Here is a 26,233-nt window from a genome sequence, read left to right on the forward strand (position 1 = left end):
ATCTTGGCTGTACTAGATTTCTGATGGTGTCTTGACTTTTTACGCTACTTTGCACATAATTTTCTTCATTTATGTAATATTTACACTGTTCTAGTCCAATTTGTTTTACCAACATCATCTGTGGACTGATTTGCTTAATTTGTTTTTTTGTGTGTGTGTTAATTATTTGGCTTGCTATAGACATCTGGTATACATTTCATGTCAATGTTCACATTAGACACATTAGAAATATTTGAACCAAAAGGCTGATGTGTTTAATACTTATTTTGCCTGCTTTGTAATCACAGTAATACTTAAAGGCCATGTCTTCAGTGTGGTGTTGAGTGTTAAAGTGGGTATTTCTTAGGAATATAAAACTAACCATGACATTAGATCTTTTGAAAAATGTCACTACAATTGACCTGTTTAGTATGAGGTCAGGATATTTTCATGAAATGTATCCCAACATTAAATTAGCTCCATCTATTACAGGTTTATCTCGAAGTCAATCTCCATGGTAACGATAATGGGCAGAGTCACGCAAAACTAAATGACAGAACTTCTAGTTTTCCAGTTTTTGTTACTAACTGTAATGTCTGCATGGCTAAATGTGTGCAGGGACTGCTGCTTCCTGAGATGTTACACCTCTATGGGGTTATTTTATTTGAGTCTTGGGAGCTGTGGTAAACCTTCTGTGGCTCACTGATAAGATTCATCCTCACTACTTTCTTTTTCTAATATTGAAAACTGACATACCTTTAAACTAAATCAAAAGGAAGGGATGTTGAACCTTTACTGAACCTCCATAACAGTGATGGAGCTCTATTCTAAATCAGACAATTCTTTAATATATAAAATGAACATACATGTTTTTATTTTTGTATCACGATCAGAGCAGCATCTGTGCAGCGTTTTAGACTGCTGTGAAATATGGAGAACATCATCGGTTAATGTTCTGATGATGTCTAATTTCTCCCCAGACTTGAAGCATCTTGAGGATCTGTTGCTTTACTCCCTCTTCTTCAAACAACAATTCATTTCATCCTTTTGTTTTTGTTTTACATTATTGGCAACATCACCCAGCATTTGTGTTCCCAAACTCTCCTTCTTTGGTCAAACATGCAGCGCCATATGCTCAGCAGATCAAAGAGCAACTGAAAGGCTCCCATGCAGCCAAATAATTTTTTAATGGTATAGAATTCCTCTGGTGTGTTTCAGCTCCCTTCCTTGCCTGACCTACTGTAAACCTAAAAGCAATAAATATCCTAAGCATGGTTGGGAATTTACTGCACCTGCAGTATCCACTGCATGGTCTTAATAAGCTGCAGATGACGGGGAACTTGAATGAAGGCCCAAATACACACTCTTAAGAGAAGGAAATTCTTTGTTAGGTACAGTTTCATCACCTGAGCAAAGCTCTTTCAGCCATAAACCACTCAGAGTTTCCCATTCAGTTTGATGAGGGAGTAAGAGGCTGAAATTAAAAGCAATTTGGATTTGGTGTCACACTGACCTGGTTGTCAATTATGGAACAGGAAATAGCTGTCAGAAGCACTTATGTTTGATCCATGAGGCTGGTGGGAAAACATGGTGTATAGATGGGCAAATATTAACCTCGTAATGTCCAAAATCAATTTTAAAGACTTGCTAATAACAATGCTAATTAGTGGATCCTCACATTTCTACCATTCAGAAATGGATTCTATTATTTTCTTTATTGTGATCTTCAGTGCTGGATAAACCATAAACCTGTGAGTCAATGTTGTCAACCACAGTGACTGCATGAAACACAGAATTGTGAATTTCCTGAGTCTAATGAGTGCTATTCGGAAAGGTTGTTATTTCTCCCTTGAGTTGTTTAGGAGCTGTCTGGACAAAGAGGTCAGTATCAGTTAGTCTTTGCTTAAAGCTATTTGAACATTTATTAAAGTTCAGGTATGCAGGAAAGCAAATCACTGTGTTTGGGTCAGACCTGTGAGTCTGCATGAGCATGTGTGATTGTGGGGCAACGGTATAGGCACCAATCTGTGGCTCTCTGCATACACATCCCTGTTTAGTTTTAGCAGGGGAAAGGTTAATGTTTAACAGCATGGTTGGTTCAGCCACTAACGTGTGAACAAAGCACAATGGCTGCACTGTATAGGCTCGTATTTATTCAGAGTCACTTCCTCCCTCAATAGTCGGCTCGACTTTCCTGACAGGGGAAGAAAGTAGGTCAAGGAAAAGTCATGTTTGAGGTAATTCACTCGAGGGGACTGCTTCTGTGATCATTAGATGACACTGGTTAACCCTAGGAGTGAGGTCATATTCAAGGCAACGTTACACCCAGAATCCTTCCTGACTGGTAGCGTGTCTGAGACATTTTCGCGTACAGAATAAATCAAACGGAGGCGATCAGTGAGAACAGCTTGAAAAGAAAGACATGATTAATGCTTACAAGAAATCAGAAGTTTATTTCAAACTCCAGCTTTAATCAGTGTTTGTTTTCCGCTGCTGTGCTCGGATGAAGGTCAGTTTTAAGAACTTTCTGCTTTGATGCAGGTGAACAAAAGATGAGAAATCTGTTGGAAGATATTCTTGAGATTTGTGTTCAATGACCTACGCCAAAGACGAAGCTAGTGTAACTATTTGTGTTAAGCTTGTGGGGATTATGCTGCGTACTAACAGAACTTTTGGATTAGGCATTGTTTCATCCATAAAGTAGTCTGGAATGTCTATTCATTGAGACACAGTGCATTTTTTTCTCTCTTCAACAGTGTCCTCAGTGTTTCACTTCAAGGCGCTTTTAGAATCTTATAAAACAGACTTTCTGGTCAGCATTTATCTTTTTGCCAAATAAGGAATAATGTCCTGCATGTTTTCAGAATGATACAAGGAATTCCCACCTCCTTTTTATTCATACCATCTGTCTCTGGAGTCACACATTAAAGAATCATATACTTTTCACATTATTCATGGGGAGATTGTTTGCTAGAGCCAACAGTAATAGAGATGTAATTAAAAACATGTCACTGTGATGGAGGGCCAAGCTTTAATCACATGAAAGCTATCGGCTTCTTTTCTCCTTAGCCAGCAAAGTGTGTAAAAACTGTCCATCAAATTTTTTATGTTGAAAATTTATGCACCATAGTCAAAAAAAATATATTTTTTAAAAATCACATTTTAACAGAATGCATTTAACATCGTTGCATCAATAAATACATTAAACAGCATAAAAATTGTAGCATTTTTGAAGGACAAAGTGAGATAAAAAGAATAAAGCTATTGGATATCTATTTTGTAGCCTTGAGGTAAGCTTGTTCTTCTGCACAAAATGGTAGCGTGTATTTGGTGAGACCTTTTGTACTACAGGCCAAACTCCTCACAGTTATGAAAGAGCCTGTTCATTGAGAAGTCATGCCCGGGCTTTGTTTTTCTTTGCATCTGGCACATTCAGCCTGTTCCCTCCTGGATCATCACCAAACCCAAATGAAAACATCAAAGATATACTTTCAATAAAGAAGAATTGGTTCATTTTTCAGGAATCATTTTCTTCATGCCTCAGCTATCCCACTTTTTTTTTTTTTTTTTTTTTATAAAATGTCAGGAGAAATTCCAAGTGGGGATCAAAAAGAGCTTCATCATTTCAGTCAAAGTCACTGTATGAAATTTAGTTATAAGAATATTTGTTTTACTCTTAAAATAAAGCCTGAAATAATATAAAAAATACTTCATATTTACTTTTAATTACCCATATCTATCTCTATAATCCCTTCACTGAATGTTGATTTCTTCTTTACCGACTGTAACAGGTTAATACAGGTCTTTGGGGATTTCTTCATAAATTAAGATATTGTCCACAGAACGCTTCAGTTTCAGAGCTTTGAATGTTGCTGACTCGACAAAGCATTAGTTTATCTGTTAGTTTATATTTTTTTAGTTTTTAGGTATACCAAGCCAAGTTGTTAAACAGTTACAGTTTCAAAACCATCATGATTCTCTGTTTTACTTTTCCTACAAAGTCTGTTTACTGATTCACAGAGATCGCCTGAGTGACTGCAGTGCTTCACCAGTAATCTTCTCATATGCTGCTATGCAGATGATATTCAACTGTACAACTCCTGTAGGCATCAAAACACACACGTGTTTAGACTGTGTGAAATGTTGGATGGTTATCGTTTTCCCCAACTAGATGAAGACAAATCTGAAATTCTTCTTTATGTTCCAGAAAAACATGATGTGACTCTTGGTCCTTCAGCTTCTTTTGCTAAATCTTCCATTGGGAGGAAATTTTGACTGGTTTAACTTTATCTGGCCACAAATTTTTATCAGTTGTGAAAAATTGCTAAGCTCCGTAATATCTGACGTTACAAGATTTAAATTGTTATCTATGCACTGGTTTCTTCAAGACTGGATTACTGCGATTTATTGTTCACCTGCTAAAGCTTTACTGGATCATCTGCAGGTTACAGAATGCTTTAGACGTCTGACCACCTCAGACATTTTGTCACATCACACCAATACTCACGTTAGCATGTTAATGCTTGGAGAAGCCCCAACTAGCCCACTGTACCATAGTTTGTGGTTAATTGAACTAAAGACTATTTAATCATCTGGGAGAGTTTATAGAATATGTATTCTATAAATTGGATTGGACTTTCAGCTTCTGGTGATCAGGTTATTCCCAAGTATGAAAAATTTCAACCAGTTGCAAAACTTTGATGCCACATGTCCTAAACTACTCCTACAAAATCCATGCAAATGCCAACTAATCTGATCATATTGCATAAAGACCACCTGTCTTGGAGTCGCTCGCCTCGGCATGCTGAATGTCCAGAGCAGCTCAAACTGACCCACGTTCTGTTTGCACTAATACTTTTTAACCAACTGGAGACATTATTAGACTCTTAAGGGATTGAACTTTCACCTCCAGATCAATTTGAATTAAAAAAGTAAGAAGCCTGCTTTATGCCACACACCATTCATCCCAGAATCAAGGTGGATCACATCAGAAACATGTCAAAAACATGACTGGACTTGATGTTCCACAAAATGTGTTCATTTCATTGCATCAAGACGCTTTTAGACACTTTTTTAGATTTGTTAACATAAGGAGCAAGATGAGAAACAGGGTGATAACAGATATGTTTCAGCGTAATCCTCTTTTTTTCTTATGACTAAAAGAATATGTAAGGTGATGAAAGGCCTATAGAGAGGCTAATAGAAAATGAATGATCAGAGAAACATGCATTTAATTTGCAGTATGTTCAGTATTTGTCCATTTATATTGATGACATTTGAACATTTCTCATTTGGTGATCCATCTGGGAGAAGATGCGATGCCAAGAGAGGCTAGTGGGATCTAGAGTTGGTCTTTTTAGGAGGACTGTTTAATCAGTGAATGACTGATCTTTCAATTGTAGATTAGGACTAGAACAACACAGACAAGAGCTCAAGTGAACAAAACTAAAAGATCTTTTAATACAAACTCAGACATTACTGTCATATTTTCTTGATAGATCTACAAATAATAGTAATCACACTTGATCTGTTTTCCTGATGAAGTTTAAGTTTTCATTTTTCTCAACTGTTTCAAGTAGTTTAAACCAAAAGTGTAAATTGTTAGGAAAACTAAAAACGTTTCAATTTCTGTTGTGCTTTGAATTATCCAACAAAATGGTGCTAAATATAAAATGTTTGGAAAGCCTAACCTGAATGTGTTTTTTATTCTCTTGTAAGTAACAACATCAAGTTCATATTAAATTAAAGACAGCCTGGTGTCAATATGCATCTTGAGCACAGGGGGAAAGGTTACGCATCCATTTATTATGTGTCAAATGTCCAGGAGCACAGTCCCTCGCCTGAGCCCATTAACCTCCTCCTGGTTCTCCTGATCATCACATGTATTAGACTCCTGGGAGAATACAGAGCGCTCATTAGAGACAAACACATTCATCTTAACAGGGACCTGTCATACATAAAGCAAGTAAACAACTTGTTAATAAAAGCAGCAATCAGTGAGAAAATTTGCTTTTTTTTAAGCTAAATTGCTGATTGTTTGTGGGATGTAGATACAACTTTTTACAGCAGTAGAAAATCTAAATAAAGTAAGTCAAATGGAAGTTTAACATTGCTTTACTGAACAGATATCTCTTATAAGCTAACTTTAAAGATATCATTAGAACTTGATCAATTATTGTTGTTCATACTAATTTCACCAGTTTTTGGACAAATCCATAATCTATAATCATTTTATTAGTGCAGTTGTGTTTCCACCAGCAAGGCTTTCAGATGGAAACATCCTTTCATCTGTTTGAATCCCTGGCAGACTGAATGATTAAAAGCCCACAGCAGATACAGTATTAAATCCAGCAGACTACGCTACATTTAGTTTACTAAGTAGCCAAGGAATTAGCTAATAATGTATGTCTAAAGACGAACATGCATGTAAGCCACCAATAATTTCATGGTGTCTGTGCTTGCATAGTTTAATATGAGAAATACATATTTTAGTTAACGTTCTGGGTTGAGAAACATATGAACATGTTTGAGTTAGAATCAAATATGTTAATTAAAAAATGCATTATCAAGGCAGTCACAATCAATAGCAGGTGAGGCATAAAATAGAAATAAAATAAATGAAAATAAGTTACTTTTTAAAGCATATTTAAAAAGTAACTTTTTAAATATGCTTTAAAAAGTTACTTTTTAAAGCATATTAAAAAGTAATATGCTTTTTATTACTTGAGATCAGGTATGGATCTCACACTTGGTAGATTTTATTTGCTCTGTCACTTATAGTCCTAAAATACACTGAAGTTTGTCTTTATAAAGGTTTAAGGAATGTGAATACTTTATAGGGCAGCATGCATGATGGTAGCAGAGGTTCCCTGTTATCTGATCTGATCTGTCACTCAAACCAGAGTCTGTTAAAACCCAACATAAATCAAATATTTGCTTTCCATTTCAGGAGTTCAGGAGTCCGTTCAGGAAAAAGTCTTAACTGTGTCTGGAGAGGGAATGATCCACAGCCCAGACTTCCCACACACGTATCCCAGGGATACCATGCTGGTCTGGAGACTGGTGGCGGCCGACAACAGGAGGATCCAGCTCACATTTGATGAGAACTTTGGTCTGGAGGATCCTGAAGATGGAATATGCAAGTAAGAGAATAAAGACATCTATCTGCATGCTGTGATATTTAAAAGGGTCCCTGAACTTTACATCAGATAATCCATCCAATGATGTTGCTTTTGAGTTCAAAATTCAAACTTTAATCTTTGCCACCAATTTTTAAGAAAAGCACATTAATAAATGTTGCCATGCTTAACTAAAAGACCACATTGCACATCTGTTAGAAAATGAACAATTTTGGTCAGCGACCATCACATAGAGGCTTTCCCCAGAAGCATGTCAGATGCATGTTGGTTGGTGGAAAAAAACGACATGTCCCATCTGGACTGTTGTCCATCTTTAAAGATTTAAAGTTGGTGTGTGGCCATTTGTGAAATTGCATTTGGCCTGCCACACCGGGCCCTGAATATCGAAAACTCCCACAGCAGAGTGATTTGTTTTGCCCGAAACGCCTTGATGACGTTGATCAGACCATCATATTTCACAGGATGAGGTCGATGGTTTCAGCTGTGTACTGAATAGTTTGAATGACACGCCCTGCCCTCTGAATGGAAACATATAAACACAAATACACAACAACATACCACAATATGTCATCTGCTTTATTGACTTTCAGTTATTGGTGGGCTTCACCTCTGGTGTCATTCAGTTTAAATGGACTTCCCAATTCCTAATGATCGATTTACTTGGTGTGCATAATACTCAGTGCCAGGATGTCTGTGAATCACTGGTTGGAGAAGTGGAGACCAGTTAGGGAAAGGTGGAGAAGACAGGAGGATGAGAGCGCCGTTGAAATACCTGGAGAGCCCTCTAATGGATGATAAATGGAACTACTGCTTCCCTCAGAGCTTTAAAAGTTGTAAGGTCCTGTAATAAAGCAATTCACCAAATTGAAAAAAAATACTATGGAGCTTTTAAAAAAGCATGTCCTCAAAATATAGCCGATAAGAGGAGATGTTTTTTATTCCGGTTCTGATCTTGATCCAGAATCTTGTTAAAACTGTGCTGTGTGTTTTCACTGTGGACTCAGCCTTTAGCTCAACGTCACTTTGCATTTTCATGTGTTTATTTGCTGCTGACTGAAGGAACCCACACAGCTCTATATCCGCACTCCTGTGCGTTGGCAGATGGAATGGATGTACAGGAAAGGATGTACATTTACAAACATGTATAACGTTTTTTTCATACATTTTTAAAAAAATGTTCTCACATTCTCTCAATTTTTCACCTTAAACAGTCTTTATTTCTACCTCACACTCACACATACTCACAAACATATCCTCCTGGCCGTTTCTTCTTTTATATCTGTGTTTAAAAATTCATTCACAATTTTTTTCCCCTCAGACATTCCTAACACGGCTGTCAGTGAAAAAAAAAAATAAAAAATGAAAAAAACTAACACAAAGCTATTGATGCCAGGCATTTACCTTCGTGTCACTGCTCTGTGATTCAAATAAACAAGCGTGCCATGTCCTATGCAGTGATCCACAGCAATGACAGGGGCTAAAGCAAACAAGCAGTGGGAGACGTGTTCAGCTCTGGTTGCAAGCCTGGAGCAAGATCTCTGTGTTAAGATGTGAGAGAGGGGCTGTATAGTTGAGATGCTCATCTGCTATTCTGTTTGTCTGTGGCGAGATGAAAAGCATTCTTACCAAATCCACTGGAGGAGAGGCATATTGAAGAGGGATTGCTCTCGCTGCTGGTTGGCATGGCAGCAGAGTCGTGCTTGGCAGCTCCCAGACACGACTGTTTTCAGAAATGCGTTTGTGCCCTCTGTCTTCAGTCTGAAAAGAGAGGACTAAAAAAAAATGTGTTTGTTCTGCTAATATGCGTCATTGCCATGGCGGATATTTTGTCTATTAATAATTGACAAGGTGAAAAGAGTGTAGGAGAAAGCTTTTTGAATATTAAGTACAGTTTACTGCACACTGCTGTGTGCATAAAGCATAGTTTCATTTCAAATTTTAATTTAAAAGACTTTTCAGTTGTCAACAGTTTATGAAGTTTGGTGCATACAGTTTGTCAGTGCACTGGTTAATTTGAGGAATCACTGTTTGACATGGTGAGTCTGAACACATGGAGATGTGTAATGATCAGGCAGTTCTGCATAATTGATAAGCCATCTGTCAGAACCGTGGATTTGTCAGAGTGGCAAGTTTTAGAAAAAAGCTTTCCTTCAGGAACATCTCACAATGTAGAAAACAGAAAAATGTATAAATTGATGGATTTCAGACAGGGTGAAAATGTATGTAATTTTACAAAGGATCATTTGCAACATGACTTTTTCTGATAGTTTTGTTTGTTCATACAGCAGCTTGCAGTTTATGCAAATCCCCAAGTAAAAAAGGGGGAATTAAAACATTCACCTTCAGAGAAAACTCAGTTGACGCTTTGCTCATGTCAGAACAAGCTGCTTGGTGAAATTCATTTTGAACTGAGCCGTCAACCTGCTGGAAAAATAAACGATGTCCCTGAAATCTAAATATCCAAATTGGCAGCAGCAAATGAGAGGTTAGCGCTTCTGTTGATGCAAATGGCAAAGTGATTAGGAGTCAGCGGCGGCTGAAGTGGAGGCAGTGCAACCTCCACACGTGTATAAATAATAAAATGCTGAACTCCTGAACTGCAGTTTACAAGAACTGGAGACACTCAGTGTTAGCACTAACACAACAAAGGAAACTGGACTGGGGCTAAGAGCATCTGCACCTTATAATGTTTAATGGATTTATGGGTTTGACAGGTTGGCCAGTGGAGAGAAATCTCTGTAAAATACAAGGTGACAAAGTTTTACAGAGCAACCCAGGAAATCATGCTTTCCTGGGTTGCTCTAGAATTTTTGAATGCCATCTTTTTGCAAAAGTCTTTTTTTATTGATGCTACTCAAAAATACCAAAACAGTCAATGCTTTCCAGGAACCTTGAGGTTATTTTGAGGTTACCAGATAATTTCTGCAGCTTTGTTGACATTTATCCAAACTAAAAAGAACGATATTTTGGGGGACTTTATTGGGTACTTTAAAACTTACCATGTACTTTCCTGGAACCTTGCTGAACATTTCTAGACAGTTTTAATGTCATATGTACAGCCACAGAACTTAAAATATTATTTTTCAGAACACACCAGTCTATTTCCAGAACCTACTGCAAACTTTTCTAGAACTTTCCTGGAACATTTCTGGAACTTTGATGGAACTGATCTGTTATATTTCTTGAACTTATTGGGTATTATCTAGAACAGCATTATGACTTTCTACAATTTTCTGCCCCACTCTCCTAGGTATGACTTTGTGGAAATAGAGGATCCCACTGAGAAGACGATCCTGGGTCGTTGGTGTGGGTCACAATCTGTACCATCAAGTCAAAAATCTACAGGCAGCCAAGTTATTGTTCGCTTCATATCAGATGAATACTTCCCCTCTGAGCCAGGATTCTGCCTCCACTACTCTCTACTTCCTGTGGTAGGTAAAATACCAGTGAACAGGAGTTGAAGAATGATCATTGTGAGTACCTAAACCGCTTTATGCTCAGCCGGGGAATTCACCTGACAATGAGCGAAGTCACTCTGTGTATGCACAATGAAAAATCATCTGCTTGGTAAACCCCACATTGTGCCTTGATTTGCAATAATCTATTTCTGACTCTCTGGTCCCAAGCTTTTATGTATCATTGGGGAGAAATTGTGTTTAAGTTATGTTGGAATGTAGCAACATCTGGTACATGTACTTTCATTTATTACAGCTGTAAAGATTACCAGGCTCCACAGCACTGCACACACATTTACAGAAGCACAGTTAAATAAATAAAACAATGCCAACGTGTGCTGCAAGGCAATTAGTGATAACAATTTACTTGACAATTGGTTTTTAGATGCTAGACCCTGAAATTACCTATATGACTAACACACTGTGAAGTTTGTGTTGTTTTGGTATGCTGCATAGTTTTGAAAGCAGTCATGCCTAACAACAACTTTATCTAGGATTTCTTTTGACACAACAGATTCTGATGAAAGTCATAGACTCTTGGGGGAATTTATTCAGCAGACTGAAATAAAAGGTATGGGTGTTATACGCTTTAGTCATAAGTAATTTTACTGGAAAGAAATTACATTTGCTCTATTCTCGTAGCCTCTGCCAAAGTTGAATACAAAGTAATTCACCCTTTTGGTGAATTACTTTATATTTCATACAATTCAAACTATCTGACACATTCAGTTAATAACATTTTGCGTATATAGGTCAGTTGATTTTTGTCTTCATCTATCATCTTTGCATTTATTTTTGTTCCTCTGCAACTTTTTTTCCCTCTGTACTGCAGACCACACACATCGATGCTCCAGGTCCTTTTGTCCCGGTTTAAACCCAGAGATAAACTTAAGAGACAACGGCCACTTTTCAGCCTGTTCTGCTCTGTTTACCTGCCTTAAGTAAATAAAGTTATGCTTTAATCCCTATTGGTTGAATCGAGCATAAGCAGATATGGTTACTGGTAGTGCATCCTAATACTTATGTAACTTTCATTCTGCTTCTTATGCTTTCTTTTATTGTCGCCTCATCAGTCTTTCTGCATTAAATCCCACATCAAGATTTATGACATGAACATGAACTAAGAAGGAATTTGTGAATATTATAAAAAAGACACAGAGGTCATGGTGTACTTCACACTGATAAAGGTTCAGGGCATTGAAACTTTCAGCAGAGAAAGATAAAAGCCTGCACTGTTACTTCTTGCTACAGAGAGGATTTAGTAACAGACTAGCTTTCGATCGAACTTGCCTGTTTGTTGGGTCAAAAGTTTGAACACTTGAGAATTAATCCATAAAAGTACTTCTCACTGCTTTAAAGCTCTACAGAAAGTCGATGTATAAGTTATTCATGATTGTGGATTTTTGTGGCAGAATTGTGATTTACAAAGACAACACCTGCAACACAGCTATTACAGGTGCAACTCAAATCTCCCTGTAATATCAGAACATTAATCAAACTCATCCAGAGTCACACAAGGAACTGCTGGGATGAAGACTCATTTACTCAGCATGTGGAATGATTTTGGTGGTAACACAGCAGAAAAGTCTGAACAATTTCCTGATTCCTTCAGTGAATCAATAACCACTTAGTGGCACTGAAAGACTGTGTACAGAGCAATAAACCTTCAGCCCAAGACGGTCAAGCAAATTATTAAATATGCAAAAAGAATCAAAGATGCAAATGTAGGATGTGAACATGTATTCTGTCATCAGATGAACTCTTCTTTTCTTCAGAGCAACAAGATAGTTTGAACTTGGATGCAGTTGGGTTTTCCTCCATGCAAACGATCCTAAACATGCATCAGAGCTGGTTTTAGAATAGATAAAACAGACAAATATTCAGCTCCTCTATTCACTCAGCCCCACTGAAAATGTGTTGAGTATGGTTAAAAGTTGCTTAGCTATAAACCTGAGTGGATTGGAGAATATCCCCACTAAATTCCACCTTATGATTTTAAAATTCATTAAATCTGCTGTTTTATGATCTTTTATACCAAAGCAGAATGGTTCAAAACAATTATTAAAAGCAAAAATAAAAATGAATAAAACATTCATGTTTTTAAACCGTTAACATTTTGGACCTAATGCTTTACAAAACCTGCTTCCTTTCTTCATGCTTAGATCCACGTAAAAATTATTCATCAAAATGATTCACCAAAATCTTCAACAACAAAAATAAACAGCTTGACTGCAGCTACACGGACAATCTATGGACAATTTCAAATGATTTATCTCCATTACAAAAATGGCATTAAAATAGTGAATAGTTCCGTCATTGGAGACAACGTTTTTCTTTCATAGTCAAACTGTTAAAGGTGCAGGAAACCATTTGAGAGAAGAGGAAAGCTTTGGGCTTCGAATGCTCAGTTTGTCTCCCCTTTGAACCCGTGTCCGACAGAGGAGGAGCTCGCCGAACAGCAGCGCTCTGTGTTTCCTCTGTGGTCAACCAGCAGCTACTGGAACCTCATGCCATGCAGAGGCCAGCTCTGTAGTTTATATTTAAACAAGCAATGATTCCACCCTACCACTTCCATGGAATGAGAAGAGGGGAAAAAAATAAAACCCAGTCTGTAATTCACAGGAAGAGATTTTAAGAAGAAAAAGAAACAGTCGAGGCAAAAAGGTTGTTAAAACACGGAGGAGAAGGGGCCTGTTGAATGGAGCGTGACGGGCGCTGAGTGGTGGGCGTAGTGGGTTAAGGGAGCAAACAAAACATACATCATTGTCTTGGGGTGCTGAGGTCTCCATCCAGAACTGAGCGGCGCTGATCCGCTGGCCCAAAAGATCACTCAGCTGGCTTGTTTTTTAAAGGATAAAAAGGAGTTGTACGCAGCTGAGATGGAACAAACTCATGTTTGTTTAAATAGTGGCGCATGCTGCGCAGAGCTCATACGATCTATACTCGAGTAAAAAAACAAACAGAAGCTTTTGAAAAAGCTGAAGTAAATCTTGGTTAACAATCAATGCAGGAGTCTTCTTTGCCATGATTAAACTAAGGTCTGTTTTTACACTGACCTTAATTACAGTTAATTATGTGTAGTGAATGGAAGTGAAATACTTTTTCGTGCACAGAAAACCTTGATGCTTACTCTTCCTTGTGCAAGGAAGTGGTTTGCAGCTGCATGTGAAAGAAGAATATATTGTTTTCAAGAGCTCTCCCAGGATGCTATTTCAGAATTGTCATCTCAACATGGTCAGCTGAACCTGTCATTTTAGCTACCAGGAATATTTCGCGTGAGAAGAACACCGAGTGTGGAAGACCGCTTGGAAACGGGCCTGTTCTGTGGGGTCAGGGGGCAAACTCTTCCACTTTCATAAAATAAAACGTTCAACTTTTTACAACCAACATACACTAAACCACACAAATATCCCTGCTGTCACTCTTTAAGGCTTTTTAGTTTCTATTTATTACACCGGCAGATTATGAATTGAAATTATTATTTTTAAAAGAGCCTCAAGAAAACATTTGTTGTGAAATGGGCCTATCAAATTGAATTAGTAATATAATATACCTGATTGGTTACTCCAAGAAGCTTTTTATATCTAAAGTGTCAACTTTTGACAAAATTAAGCAAGCATGTTCTTCCATTGATTTTTTTCTGTTTTTCATTTGACCTTTGACACCCTCAGCTGACTGCTGGGCCAGTGGGTCCGTGTACATCTGTCATTTCTGCTTGTAAAGTCAAATCAGCTTGCTGTTCTTGAATCTGCTCCAAGTCAAAGTTAAAGGTTATTTCACTCATCTTACTTCAGTCTCTACTGTTTGTCTTGTGTTGCTTTTTGTCTTGATTTTAATTTTCTATTTTTCCCATCGATGCACACTGACTGATTTTAAAGGTCATAACTGAAAATGAGGCGTTTCAAATTTATCAAATGTGTCTTCTGACTTTCTGATGAAACTGACATGTTTTTAAAGGATCTCTCTCTGGAGCTAATCCTGAAGCATGCTGTGGCCGCATCATTGGCATTCACAAATGACCTTAGCCCTTCCTTACTTGTTACTACTTGTCATATCATATCAGAAGTTCTTTTCCCAGAAGACAGAAAAATACAAATACGATTTTAGCATAAATACAGTTTATAGTGCAACATTCTGATCCAGTGTTTGTTTTAATAAGTCTTTGTTAATCTCTAAAAGCTCCTGCAGCTGTCAGCTTTATAGCGGTATTAAAACACCTCTGACTGAACACACTGGGGTTTTTTATTTCATGCCTAGATTGACTCAAGTATTAGTTTGTAATTTTCATATTGAATAGAGATAAATGCACAAATATCTGCACTTTTTTTTATTTTTATTTTAAACTTGCACATCTCCAAGCAGCATTTCTTCATTACTAATTTAGCTGAATGAATTATTTAGGGGCCATATTGGTTCCCAGAAATGTCTTTTCAATCCCCTTAAAAGTTTTTTTTCTTCTTTTTTTTTTTCCTTTCCAAAAGCTTTTAGGCACAGCTGCAAGAAGAGTCTTAAATACTTGTGACAATGTTTCCTTTCACATGTCAGTCAGATAAGAGAAAAGAAGCCAGTGACTTGACATTTTGCTTGAACAGGACTGAAATCAGTCTCTTCTGTTGTGGGAGGACCAAAGCCAAGTTATCAATCTTTTGTGTGAGAGAGTTGCAGCCAGGAGAACTGAGGGCTGGAAACAAATAACACTGTCAGCCATTCAGAGGCACAACAACAAGCTGCTATGCAAAGTGGGCAGAGGAGGTCAAAGAGATGTAATGACGTTTGACAGCTTAATAAAAGTCTGTCGTTATTTCATATTGCTGTCCTCTCTTCAGAGGATAAAGTATTTTGAATATAGTCACAACTATATGCATCTACTAGAAATATTCTGAATGTAAACTGTGAAATGAATAACATTTAATATTCAGTAATCAGATAATTAATATTCAATAATTCAATACTATTTTTCAGTATATATTTTTCCCAAGTAAAACTTTTCCATTAGCAATACTAATTATTTGTCCAGGTTTTACCCATATCTGACTTCCACTAATATAAAATGGTACATTTTCAAATAGATTTAATCCTTATGTTTGTTTAACCTACTTAATAGAATTAAGTTTGTTTATTCATTTCTGAGGATTAGAAGTTTAGAGCCTTTTTACTGCTTATGCACTTAGATAATTTCAATAATGTTGTGGTTAATAGTGGCTAACAATTTAACTGTCATTTAAATCGGCACCTTGCTGTGGATTTTTCACAGCAAACATATTTTTCTATATGAAGACTATTTCATTCTCCCATTTCCTCTTAGATATCCAAAACATAAAGTTTCTACGTCAGAGAAAACTCTTCAGATCTCGACCTCATGTATTAATTCAAAGGCAAACGGATGACTACAAATCAGAGATTTATGTTTAAATTTTCTCTGCTTTTCACTTGAAGTTCTGATTACTTGTATCTTATGTGAAGCAACAACAATTAGGATTTGTAGACAAATTTCTTCAGATCTCTAACGTTTGATTGGAGTGTGCAGAATCCTTCACAACACATTCTTTTGCATTCTCACTTCTGCATCAATAACCTTTCTGAGTGCAATAAGGGGAAAGTTTATTACTCAGGGACTGACGACGATATCACTGATACAAAAGTTCAAAGCATCTCACATAAAATATCTTCACTTTTTATGTTAGCGAGCTACTTACTCAGTTTTGCTAACACAAACTGAGTAAATTGCAGCATAAGTTCACCTCAAAACACTCCATTACTTGTTTTTCTCTGACTTCATGAAAAGAAAATTAAACCTCAATAATAAAACATTTTCAGATTTGTAAAAAGCAAGAAGCAGCAATTTGTGTTGATGTCATAGAACAGCGACAAGCAGAACCCAAATGCAGGCAGGTGAAAATCAACAGTTTCTCTTAAAAAAGTGATTTAAAAGCTTTAAAAAAAACTGAGGACTATTAATACATAACACACAGGAGTGACACAAGGAACCAATAACGGAATAAAGCAATCATAAAAGAACTGACAAGCATATTTTAAAAGCATTTAAAATATCAAAATTTTAAATGCTTTTCACATTTTTATTCATTTTTACACGAAAGGATAATCCGATTTTGTTGACAACTTATAGAAGGTGAGGTCAGATTGTTCAAGATTGTCACTGAATCACCATGAATATGCAGTAGATTGATTTATGTGATTATTGTTTGTGCAGAGTGCATCGGAGCCAGAGGCTACCACGCAGCCCCCTCCGTCCCTGCAGGGTGTTGAGGAGCTGCTGGAGGCGGTGGCGGTGCTCAGCACAGTGGAGGACGTCATGAAGTATCTGGAACCGGAGCGATGGCAGCTGGATATGGAGGAGCTGTACAAACCCACGTGGCATGTGTTGGGGAAGTCGTTCATCCTCAACAGGAAGGCCAGAGGTAGAGCACTTCATCTTCTAGATTTCAATTTCTGCTCTAGAAACGTGTTTAAAACCCTGCTAAAATAAAACTAAATAAATACGTGAAAAGAACAAAAACTAAAAGCTCTGTAAACTTCACCATAAGTTTCCACTCTGCTTTGAAACCCACATAAATATTTTGCACTGAGGTTTTTCTGGAACTTCTTCTGTGTCTTTGAGAAGGAGCTGATCTCAATCTGCAGAGGGAGGAAGTTCGGCTGTACAGCTGCACGCCACGCAACTACTCAGTGTCTTTGCGAGAGGAGCTGAAAAGGACAGATGTCATTTTCTGGCCCAGCTGCCTCCTTGTAAAGCGCTGTGGTGGAAACTGTGCCTGCTGCTCTCATCGCTGCGCTGACTGCCAGTGCGTGCCAACAAGGGTCACAAAGAAATACCATGAGGTAATCATCACTTCACAGATTAAACTTTAAAATTTATCCACCGTTTTTTTATTGTGTTAACCAAAAAGGAAGGTGTGGGATGGTTCACACACTGTAGCAGAATAACAACATAAAAAATAAATAAAGAAAAACTCATCCTTTTTCTATGCTTGAAACACAACATCAACTCAGAAACAGTAAAAGATTTACATTTCTTAAGTGTTTAATATGAAATCACAATGTCCAATACATAAAAAGTGTTTTTTATTGAGTACATTTTTTAATCTTTAATGTTGATGGAAGTATGTGCACATGTTAACTTGTAACCTCTGACCTCCTGACTCATTAGGGTAGAAATACGACCGTCTTTTATTCTTCCTTCTTATGAATGAGCCCAAGAAATGTTCTTGTTTTATCTCCATGCAGCTGAGTTAAACACTGTTTTCTAATTTAATTTAAATTTAATTTAATTGTGCTGTGCATTTTTACATTTCTCTGCTAACCAACCATGATATGTCAAAGCTGCATACAAGAAAACTCTTCAAATGAACGTTATTGATCATTTTATTATGTGCCAACTTATTCAACTCATTTTTTCATTTTTCATTTTCAATTCATGTTTTTAATTGCAATCAACTAAAGCACTTCTGATCAATAATCAAATCTAAGTCTGGAATCTTTTTATACTCTTTTTTTTTTTAGTACAGTAAGAAAAACCAGAATAAAGGAAAGGAATTTATTTATCCACCATTGATTTTATCTGAAATTATTTGTATTTTATTCACTCCAGATTGTTTAGAAATGATTTATGTATGTTTTCAAGTAGATAAAAAAATAAATGTGCTTTAGTGAAGTTTTTTGCACCGATCGGCTCATGCACTGTGTGCGTCTTCTCAACAGGTTCTTCTGTTGAGACATCGAGGCGGAGGGAGAAGCCTGCAGAAGTCCATGACGGATGTGGCCTTGGAGCACCATGAAGAGTGTTCCTGTGTCTGTAAAGACGACCAGGACTGACCTCAGATCTGCCAACGGCAGCACCAGAACATCAGGCGTGAACTCTGCAGCCGTTCTGAATCTCATCCACTTCCATTGGGAAGCTAACAAGATTCTTCTTTCATACTCTTGTCCTTTCACTAATTGGATGAAGCAGAACAGACTGGAATCTAATAAATCGTCGGTAAGGATGTGAACATTGGGGAATACAAATAGTGTGTTCTGAGTGTATTTTAGAGGAAAGGAAAATCACTGGAGCAAATGTGGACTATTACCAAACAGCTCCAGACATGGAGTTAACTCAGAGATGTTGTCTACTCATCCGGAAAAAGTTTTCATTCAGTGTGGACTGTTACATTTAAGGGAGCGTCTTCTTTAAGTGCCTCTAGTCTCTGTAAGTGAGCTGCCTCCAGCTGCTTAACTCCCACAGTTTCATGTTTTCCACCATCGAGCCAAAGAGAAGTGCTTGTGTCTGGCTATTTTCCTTTACCATCTTTGAGCTTCGCTACAGATTTGTCAGTGGAAAAATGCAGTTGCATACAATCAATCACATTATGTGTAAATATTTTGCTTTGTTTTGTTTTTTATACCAAAGATTTTCAAGGAGGGATTGTTGTGGATTTCGAACCAGTTGGACATTGTCTAGAAACTTCTCTGTGATCCATATCAGCGATATCAACTCTGCTTGCTTAAGGAATATATTGCATTTTGTTGTTTTTGCAGAATGATTGTTCATAATAAATATTTATTTCTAATGAAAGGGAATTTAGTTATAATGTGTTTGCTACGTTTTTGCTGTACAGTAGAATTAGTTTTCATTTTTTATTTTTAGTCATTTTTACTTTGAAATTTCATTGAGGTTGTTTTTTTTATTTGAACACCAAAGTTATTTAACTGTGTATTTTCTAATACTGAGCTTAAAGAATAAAATTTTCAATTTCTGCTTGAATGTGAACTTCTTGTGGCTCCTCTAAATTAAACTTTGACAGACGGGAGTCTGATTTGTGCTGGAGGTCGTTGGTGTACGGAGTGAAAAGGATCAGTGAGAGTACGGAGCCCTGCGGCGCTCCTGCTGCTGATCACCTGCTTACACACACAGTCCCTCTGCCTCACAAACTGAAGTCTGTCTGTCAGGTTCTCACTGACCAAAGCAGTTGGTGAGGCCTTGTGTTTTCTTGAGTTTAACAGAAAAAAATCTTTAATAATATATTGCATAGTAAATAGGGGGTCATGATTTCCAGCACTAAGGTCAATGATTTCAGAAGAAAATGAATGATTTCCAAAGTTTAACACCAGTAAAAAAGAAATCAGGATTTTATGAATGAAAGGGTTTGAGTTTAGTTCTATGCATTGTAATGAGTTAATATAACATTCTCACAACTCAGAGGACAAAGGGTTTAGAAATGTCTCATTCCCATGTATCCTATGTGTAAATAATGACTGAAGGAGTTTAAAACTTCTGTGTTTTCTGAACCCCCTGAAAACAAAACTGTTCGTTTTTCACATTCTTCTAAAAACTAAAAGCTTCACTCTGAGTGTTGCTGCAGAGTTTTGTCATCAGAGTTTTGTCAGAGTTTTACTCTCAGTAGATCTTGTAACTTTGCTAACAATTATGGCTTTACAAAGATGATTCAAATTAAAAACAGTCAAAGAATGAATCATTCAAATACTTAAAAACATGTATGGAAAATCAGATTACATTTTTGCCCATTTATAATCGTGATTCTAAATGTTCTGCATGTGTTAATTCGACCAGTCTGTTGCTAAAGTGCTTTATTACACCCAGAGAAGTGTTGTTCCTTTTTCTTTGGCCATCAGGTCACCCAGGAGGAGGTACTCATTTGTCCATCTCACACATTGCTGTCCTGGCCAATTATTCTCATATAATGTCCACCCTGGCAGGCATCTGAGGTGAGGCCAGATGCTACTGCATAAGCCCGCCGGCTCCCACTGTGGCTTTTCGGACATTAAACAGGCAGCCTTTCCTTGGCTGTAGCAGTGTTACTTTGCAAAGGAAACCTCACTGCATTGGCGCAGGATGTGACACGTCGTGGTCAGTTGGTTTGGCTCTAAACTGTGTTTGTGGATTTATAAGTGTGTGAGGAAGTTTGTAGCTATAATCCAACAGTTGACACTTCCAGGCTTCCTCTGTCTTTGCTTCTCTGTTGAGGACCAATCAGCTGCAGGCTAGAATACACACACATGCTGCATATTTCCGAGCATTTTTCATTTTAGACTTGCTGAAAGGATAACAATACTTTGCTTTGGAGCGTGCAGACATTAAAGTGGGTATTGAATTAATTAATGGTACTATAAACACCACATAACAAGAAGTTTCGCAAAAGCCCTTGGACTTGCTCTGTCCAAAGGCTGACAGACATTCTTCCACCCTCCTCCACAGATTAGTCATGTTTCCATTTCTATACTAATTCTAAGAAATATTTCTGAAATGAAACAATTAACTTATGCAGAGTTGAAGGTCTGAATCTGCAGCAACTCCAGGATAAAGCAGTAAGAACATAAACCTGTTCTTTGGTGCAACATTTTGTAAATCGTAAATTCATGTGGATGGAACATTGTGTCGTTTGCTCTTTAGTTTTCACTCAGTGTGAACATTTCTGGTATGGATAAAAAAGCAACACAGCTTCCAATCTCTGTCTGCTGTACAGCCCACAGGAATCGATTCATCATGTCCTTTATACTCCTAAATATGACTCAGTGGATACTGTATAAAACTCTACTGTTGCCTCAGGCTGCAAACGATTTTGCACAAACAAAACTATCACGCAGGATGATTGTTTTCTCCTCAGGTACAACTCCAGAGCATTCCAGCATTGAAGAATACGTCGTTTTCAGATGTTTTCTTTCATGCACTACAAAGTTCTTTAAAAACAAAAATGAACCTAAAGGGGTTTTTTTTACACTGGAGAAAAATTTCACTCCAAAATATGACTATAATACGTATGTTGTGGTTGAGGTCAAACAATACTTTAAAAGCACAAAAAAAACCTGAGCAAGAGCCACTGTTCCTGAATACCAAAATTCAGTCACCTGTAATACAAGCTGATATGGATTATGAGTTTCATTTCTCCAACTTTTTCTTTCAGCTGTTTAATTATAATCACAATCCACTTTACTGCAGTCTCTGCAGCGCGCCTGTGTTCACAAAAATCCCCTTATACTGGCAACAAGTTCAGAATCAATCTCCTCATTTAAAAGTGCTACATCTTTGAAGAACAGCTGTAACTTGTTTTACATTTATCTCAGGAAATTGTCTATTCTCTGCATACTACATGCATTTTAATATAAACACACCATGGCAAGGAGTGACGTGTTCTGACTTCATAGATGACATGCATGTGTCTCTTTCATTCTTCCTGGAAGAGCAGAGGAGGTAAAATGTTACAATGATTTTCCAGACATCTGTAGATAATCATTCACCTTTGAGCTTCTTTGGCCCCAAGAGGTTTGGATCCTCTCCCTTCGGTGGTTACAGAAGGATATCTCTCCACAGTCTTTGTGACACATTGGTGCTGGAATGTCAGGAAGCTTCTCTTCTTCATTTTCTCCATCTACATTTTAAATAGAATGGCTGAAATTGTTGTGGTTGTTGTGGTGGATTTTTTTTTGTGTGGAGATGAGCCTGCAGAGCAATGATTCATAGCATCAATAAACTGTCAAATTTGTCATGAAGGAAATGGAATTTAGTTTTACCAGTGACAAAATCTTTTTACTCTTTTCATCACTACTTTAAAATATTATTATTTTTGCATCTGTGTGTGGTATTGAGCTCAGAGGGTAACTTTTAGATAAAATCTTCAGAAATCATTTGTTTAATCCAGTTAATTTTAGGGTCCATTTAATTGTACCAGATTTTAATAAATAATAATCATATATCAACAAAATAAGCAATATTCTCAATCTTCTTTCTGCTAAATATTTGAATAAACAGGCATATGAGCTCAACACAGGAGATAACTATTGTTTTAATCTGTTATTTAAGTTCAGTCAGCCACCAGATTGGTGCAAAGTGTTGCTATACACATTCAACCTTCAGGGAATCCCTGATCACCCATAGAACTTTTTGGGAAAAAAAAGATCTTCTTTGTGGACTGAGGATGCTGACATTAGTCCTGGGGACGTCTGTGCTGCTGCAACATGTTTTGAACTGAGACGGTATTTTATTTTTGAATAGCTCTGCTGATAGGTTAACTGCTTTTAACATAACTTGCACACAACAATAGTCCTTTCCAGCATCCAAATCATATTTTATTTATTTATTATTTTTATATAAAAATGAACCTACAGTGTGGCAAGAGAAGCAGCTTTGTTTGTAGATGTTTCTTGTGCATCAGAGTTACGGACATAACAGAATGCAAAGGTTCCGTCCAGAACCTTGTATGAAATAAAAAGTGAATAATTGTATACAATTTTAATGTGTTATAATTAATTAATCAAAACTGCTTACCTGCATATTTTCTCTGTTGCTGCACGTTTGCACCTGTCGGCCACCGTATATAAAGGCCCTGGAACTTCCAACCCTGTAGAGATATGTTATACAGCATGCATGACACAAAAAGGTTAAAGTCCTGAAAATGCGTAATGCCGAATTTATTTTCAAAATAAGCAGCTACAGTTCTGAGGCAGAACCAAGCATTTCTGGTGTACATTTGTAAGGAAAAAACAAGCTATCATTTTTCAAGGAATAGAAATCCAGAGAGCGACAGACAAACAAGAACATTTCACCATATCCAAGATTAAAGTCCTGCAATTCATTTTGCTTCCAGCGCTTCAGCCTCCAAATGAAAATTTTAAATCAATGTCAAATGTTGCTGCACCTGATGCGATCATGTCTTCAGAGCCAAAGGACACACTGTGCGGTTTCAGAGATTACTTGCTTTGAAGAATAAGTAGCTTGCAATGCCTTGGGAATGAAAATGGGCTGGAGTTTAAGAGTTGCTTTAGCTCCTTAAATGGAACGCCATGGTCTGTTCCTCAAATGTCATCCACAGAGCTTTATGTTTTAAATGAGAGGTTTTTGTATGGGAACAGCATGTTATCATTTTGTTTATGACATTTGGGAAACATGGTGACTGAAAGATTCTGGACTGAAAGATTCTGGTTTCTGGAGCCAAGAAACGTTGCCATCTGTGATTTGGGGTCTAGATAAATGCTGAACATGAAAGGACAAAGAGAACAGTTAATATTTGGGAATGTGAAGTTTAAAATTCTGAAGCTTTTTCCAATAAAAATGATGGGAACGAACCAAGTAAAATGTTTAAGGCAATTCCAGAAGAAAACTAATCAGTTTGTATTGAACAGTATTTAAAATACCTCAATGGAAACGTGTAATATTTCTATGCAACTTGTCCTGCACATGCAAGGTCATACCTTGTTGTTCATAAGATACAAATTTGAAGTTGAGAGGAGCAGTGGTTGAACTGAGGTTTATGTTGGTTTTAAGAACTTCAGAACTTCATGGATGTTCTGCAGCTTTGTCTTGTCTTTCAGCTGCTCATCAGTTTTATTCAATCCAGTTCAGATTTAATTATAAAAGCAAATTCATATTGGACCACAGTGGCACATATGAAAAGACATTAAGATTAATTAAAATAAAATTCCAGGTCTTACGGGTAAATTAAACACAAAGAGAAAAACTGATAAAATGACACAAAACCAAAACAGAGTAAATTTTGTTTAGGTGGTTTTTATTGTTGTCTGATATTGACAGCAACAGCCCTGTAATATCTGAATTGATTTTAGCATTTTATCCTTTTTTCTATTTCTTCTCGGCTTGATGATCCTCACAGTTGGAATTCCATCTTTCAACCAGGACTCAGGTTCAGTTTTATGCAGCCTGGTTTTCACTGGAGCCACAAAGTCCAAAACAGTCTGACAGGTCGAGTGAAACCACCAGCAGAGCTGCTTCATGTCTTCTGCTGCTCATCATGCATTGCTGTGGTTCGGTTCACAGTGTAGCATCACCAAACTTAAAGTTCTCCAGAACTTCATAGCCCTTCTGCCTTCATTAAGTTTGAAAAACAGTTTAGTAAAGTTTGTTCTCTTTGTGTTAAAAGTATATTTCCAATTATGCTGTCTGCAGCCTCATCTGTTCCAAATTGCAATTGATGCAGCTTTTCCTACAAAGTTAAAATCAGGGGTAAAAACCATGATATCAGTGGGTTATCAGCAAAGCGCAGCTGCCCTACAAAGATTATTGCAATCTTTCCTACTGCTGAAAGTATATTGTTATCGCATAAACAGATATAAAGTGATGAAAATAGAAAAAAAGTTACATAAACAGCGTTATCTATAAAATTACAAAAAAAACAAATAGGTCAGAAATTTTATCTTAAAGTTTTCCAAAAAACATTCTGTGAATTTAAATCATTTCCCCTTCAAAATTAAATATTACTGAATCATTTTGAGGACAAAGAAGTTATTTCTGATGGTGTGTATTATTGTGAAACTGTGCTAGTGAAAGGTTTCATCAGATTTTAACATAAAAAACTGTTTTATAAAAATGGTGCTTCACAGAAGAGGAGGCAAAGAAATAAAACATTGCATAAAAGCCTGTACATTTTTAATATTTTAGGTATTAATAAATTATTCTCCTTTTTGAAAGCTTGCATCTGCCTCATCACCTCATTTTGAGTCACCCGGACAAATAGGCTGAGTGGAACGGTTCACACATCCTGTTTTCTTTTCTTCCTGCACCGTTTGAATTGAGGGTCACAGACCACAAGGGAGGCTCAACACAGGTCCCAGTCAGGACTCCACTAAATGTCTCATTCATGTCGAGGCGCTGCCGGGGCAGATCTTTAAAGATCGGCGTGACTGATGTGGTCATGGGGGGAAAAAAATCACAACAACCGGGTTCAGTTTACTCACTAGTAACGAAGGTCTGCAAACTTAGAAAACCAGCCACAGAGGATGACATGAGCCCGTTTCTTTCCTGCACACTTTCCAGTCATTCAGCTTATGGAAAACCTCAAAAGAAACATCACTCATAATTATGCAAGGTACATTAAAGAGGAACACCCAACATCATGACTTCAAGCACAGCTTTGAGTAAAATCAGTCAAGCAAACAACACAAACTATTAGAGACAGCTGTTACTGACACAGTTTCATTTAGGAAGGTGCAGTGGACTTTTCTCTGATTGCTTCTCAAAAATCTAGACATATTTCAAATAAATCCTGAGTGATGGTAAAATAAACTTTCAAATCACATAATCTTATAAACAATAGGCAAACAGTCTACCGTTAAGGGAAGGAAAACCAATGTTTGAACATGTTTCTTCTAAAATCAAATGGTTGGCAACATGAAAGCTGGGAATTCACACAAGCCAAATCTCTGCCATCTTTTGAATGTCCTCTGCATTATTCTTCTTGCTTTGCACATTTTTGCCATTGTTTTTTATGTTTGGTACCACTGCAGAGACTGATCCTGACAGGAGCCAACATCTGCACTAGCAGCTACACGCTGAGAGAAAAATCATTTTTTAAACACAGTCTATAATGTACCACAGTGGTTAGCACAGCCGCCGTGCAGCTCCTGGACTCTGAATGGAGTTTGTCTGTCGTCTCCAAGCATCTGAGCTGCTCACCAGATACTCCAGCAATCTCCGGCCAAATGTTGCTTGTCAGGTTATCTTCTCGCACCAAATTGCCCTTCAAGCTGATCCTTTTCATGTCTTGTGTTGCCTTATCTTGCTTTACTGTACTAAGAAGGTAAATTGTGTGTCTTAAGTCGTAAATCAAAATTTAAATAATTTTTTTAAAGTAATTTTGGACCAGAATATATTACAAAGCACATAGACTATAAATGGAACAGAAAACTCTGTTA

The 26,233-nt window shown here is 37.2% G+C and overlaps 1 protein-coding gene across 2 annotated transcripts in view; it reads left to right on the top strand.

Moving 5' to 3' along the window:
- pdgfc (platelet derived growth factor c) overlaps positions 1 to 19,337 on the top strand; it is a 41,798-nt gene extending 22,461 nt beyond the window's left edge. For both annotated transcript variants that reach the window (XM_007551046.2, XM_016670954.1), the window contains 5 exons: positions 6,929 to 7,121; positions 10,369 to 10,549; positions 16,785 to 16,992; positions 17,196 to 17,413; positions 18,293 to 19,337. In XM_007551046.2, the coding sequence (XP_007551108.1) occupies positions 6,929 to 7,121; positions 10,369 to 10,549; positions 16,785 to 16,992; positions 17,196 to 17,413; positions 18,293 to 18,406 (914 nt within the window). In that variant the 3' untranslated portion in view covers positions 18,407 to 19,337. The remainder of the gene's footprint in view (positions 1 to 6,928; positions 7,122 to 10,368; positions 10,550 to 16,784; positions 16,993 to 17,195; positions 17,414 to 18,292) is intronic.
- Positions 19,338 to 26,233: the final 6,896 nt, after the last annotated feature.

Source organism: Poecilia formosa, unplaced genomic scaffold, assembly GCF_000485575.1.
Source record: "Poecilia formosa unplaced genomic scaffold, Poecilia_formosa-5.1.2 Scaffold39, whole genome shotgun sequence".
Lineage (NCBI taxonomy): Eukaryota > Metazoa > Chordata > Actinopteri > Cyprinodontiformes > Poeciliidae > Poecilia > Poecilia formosa.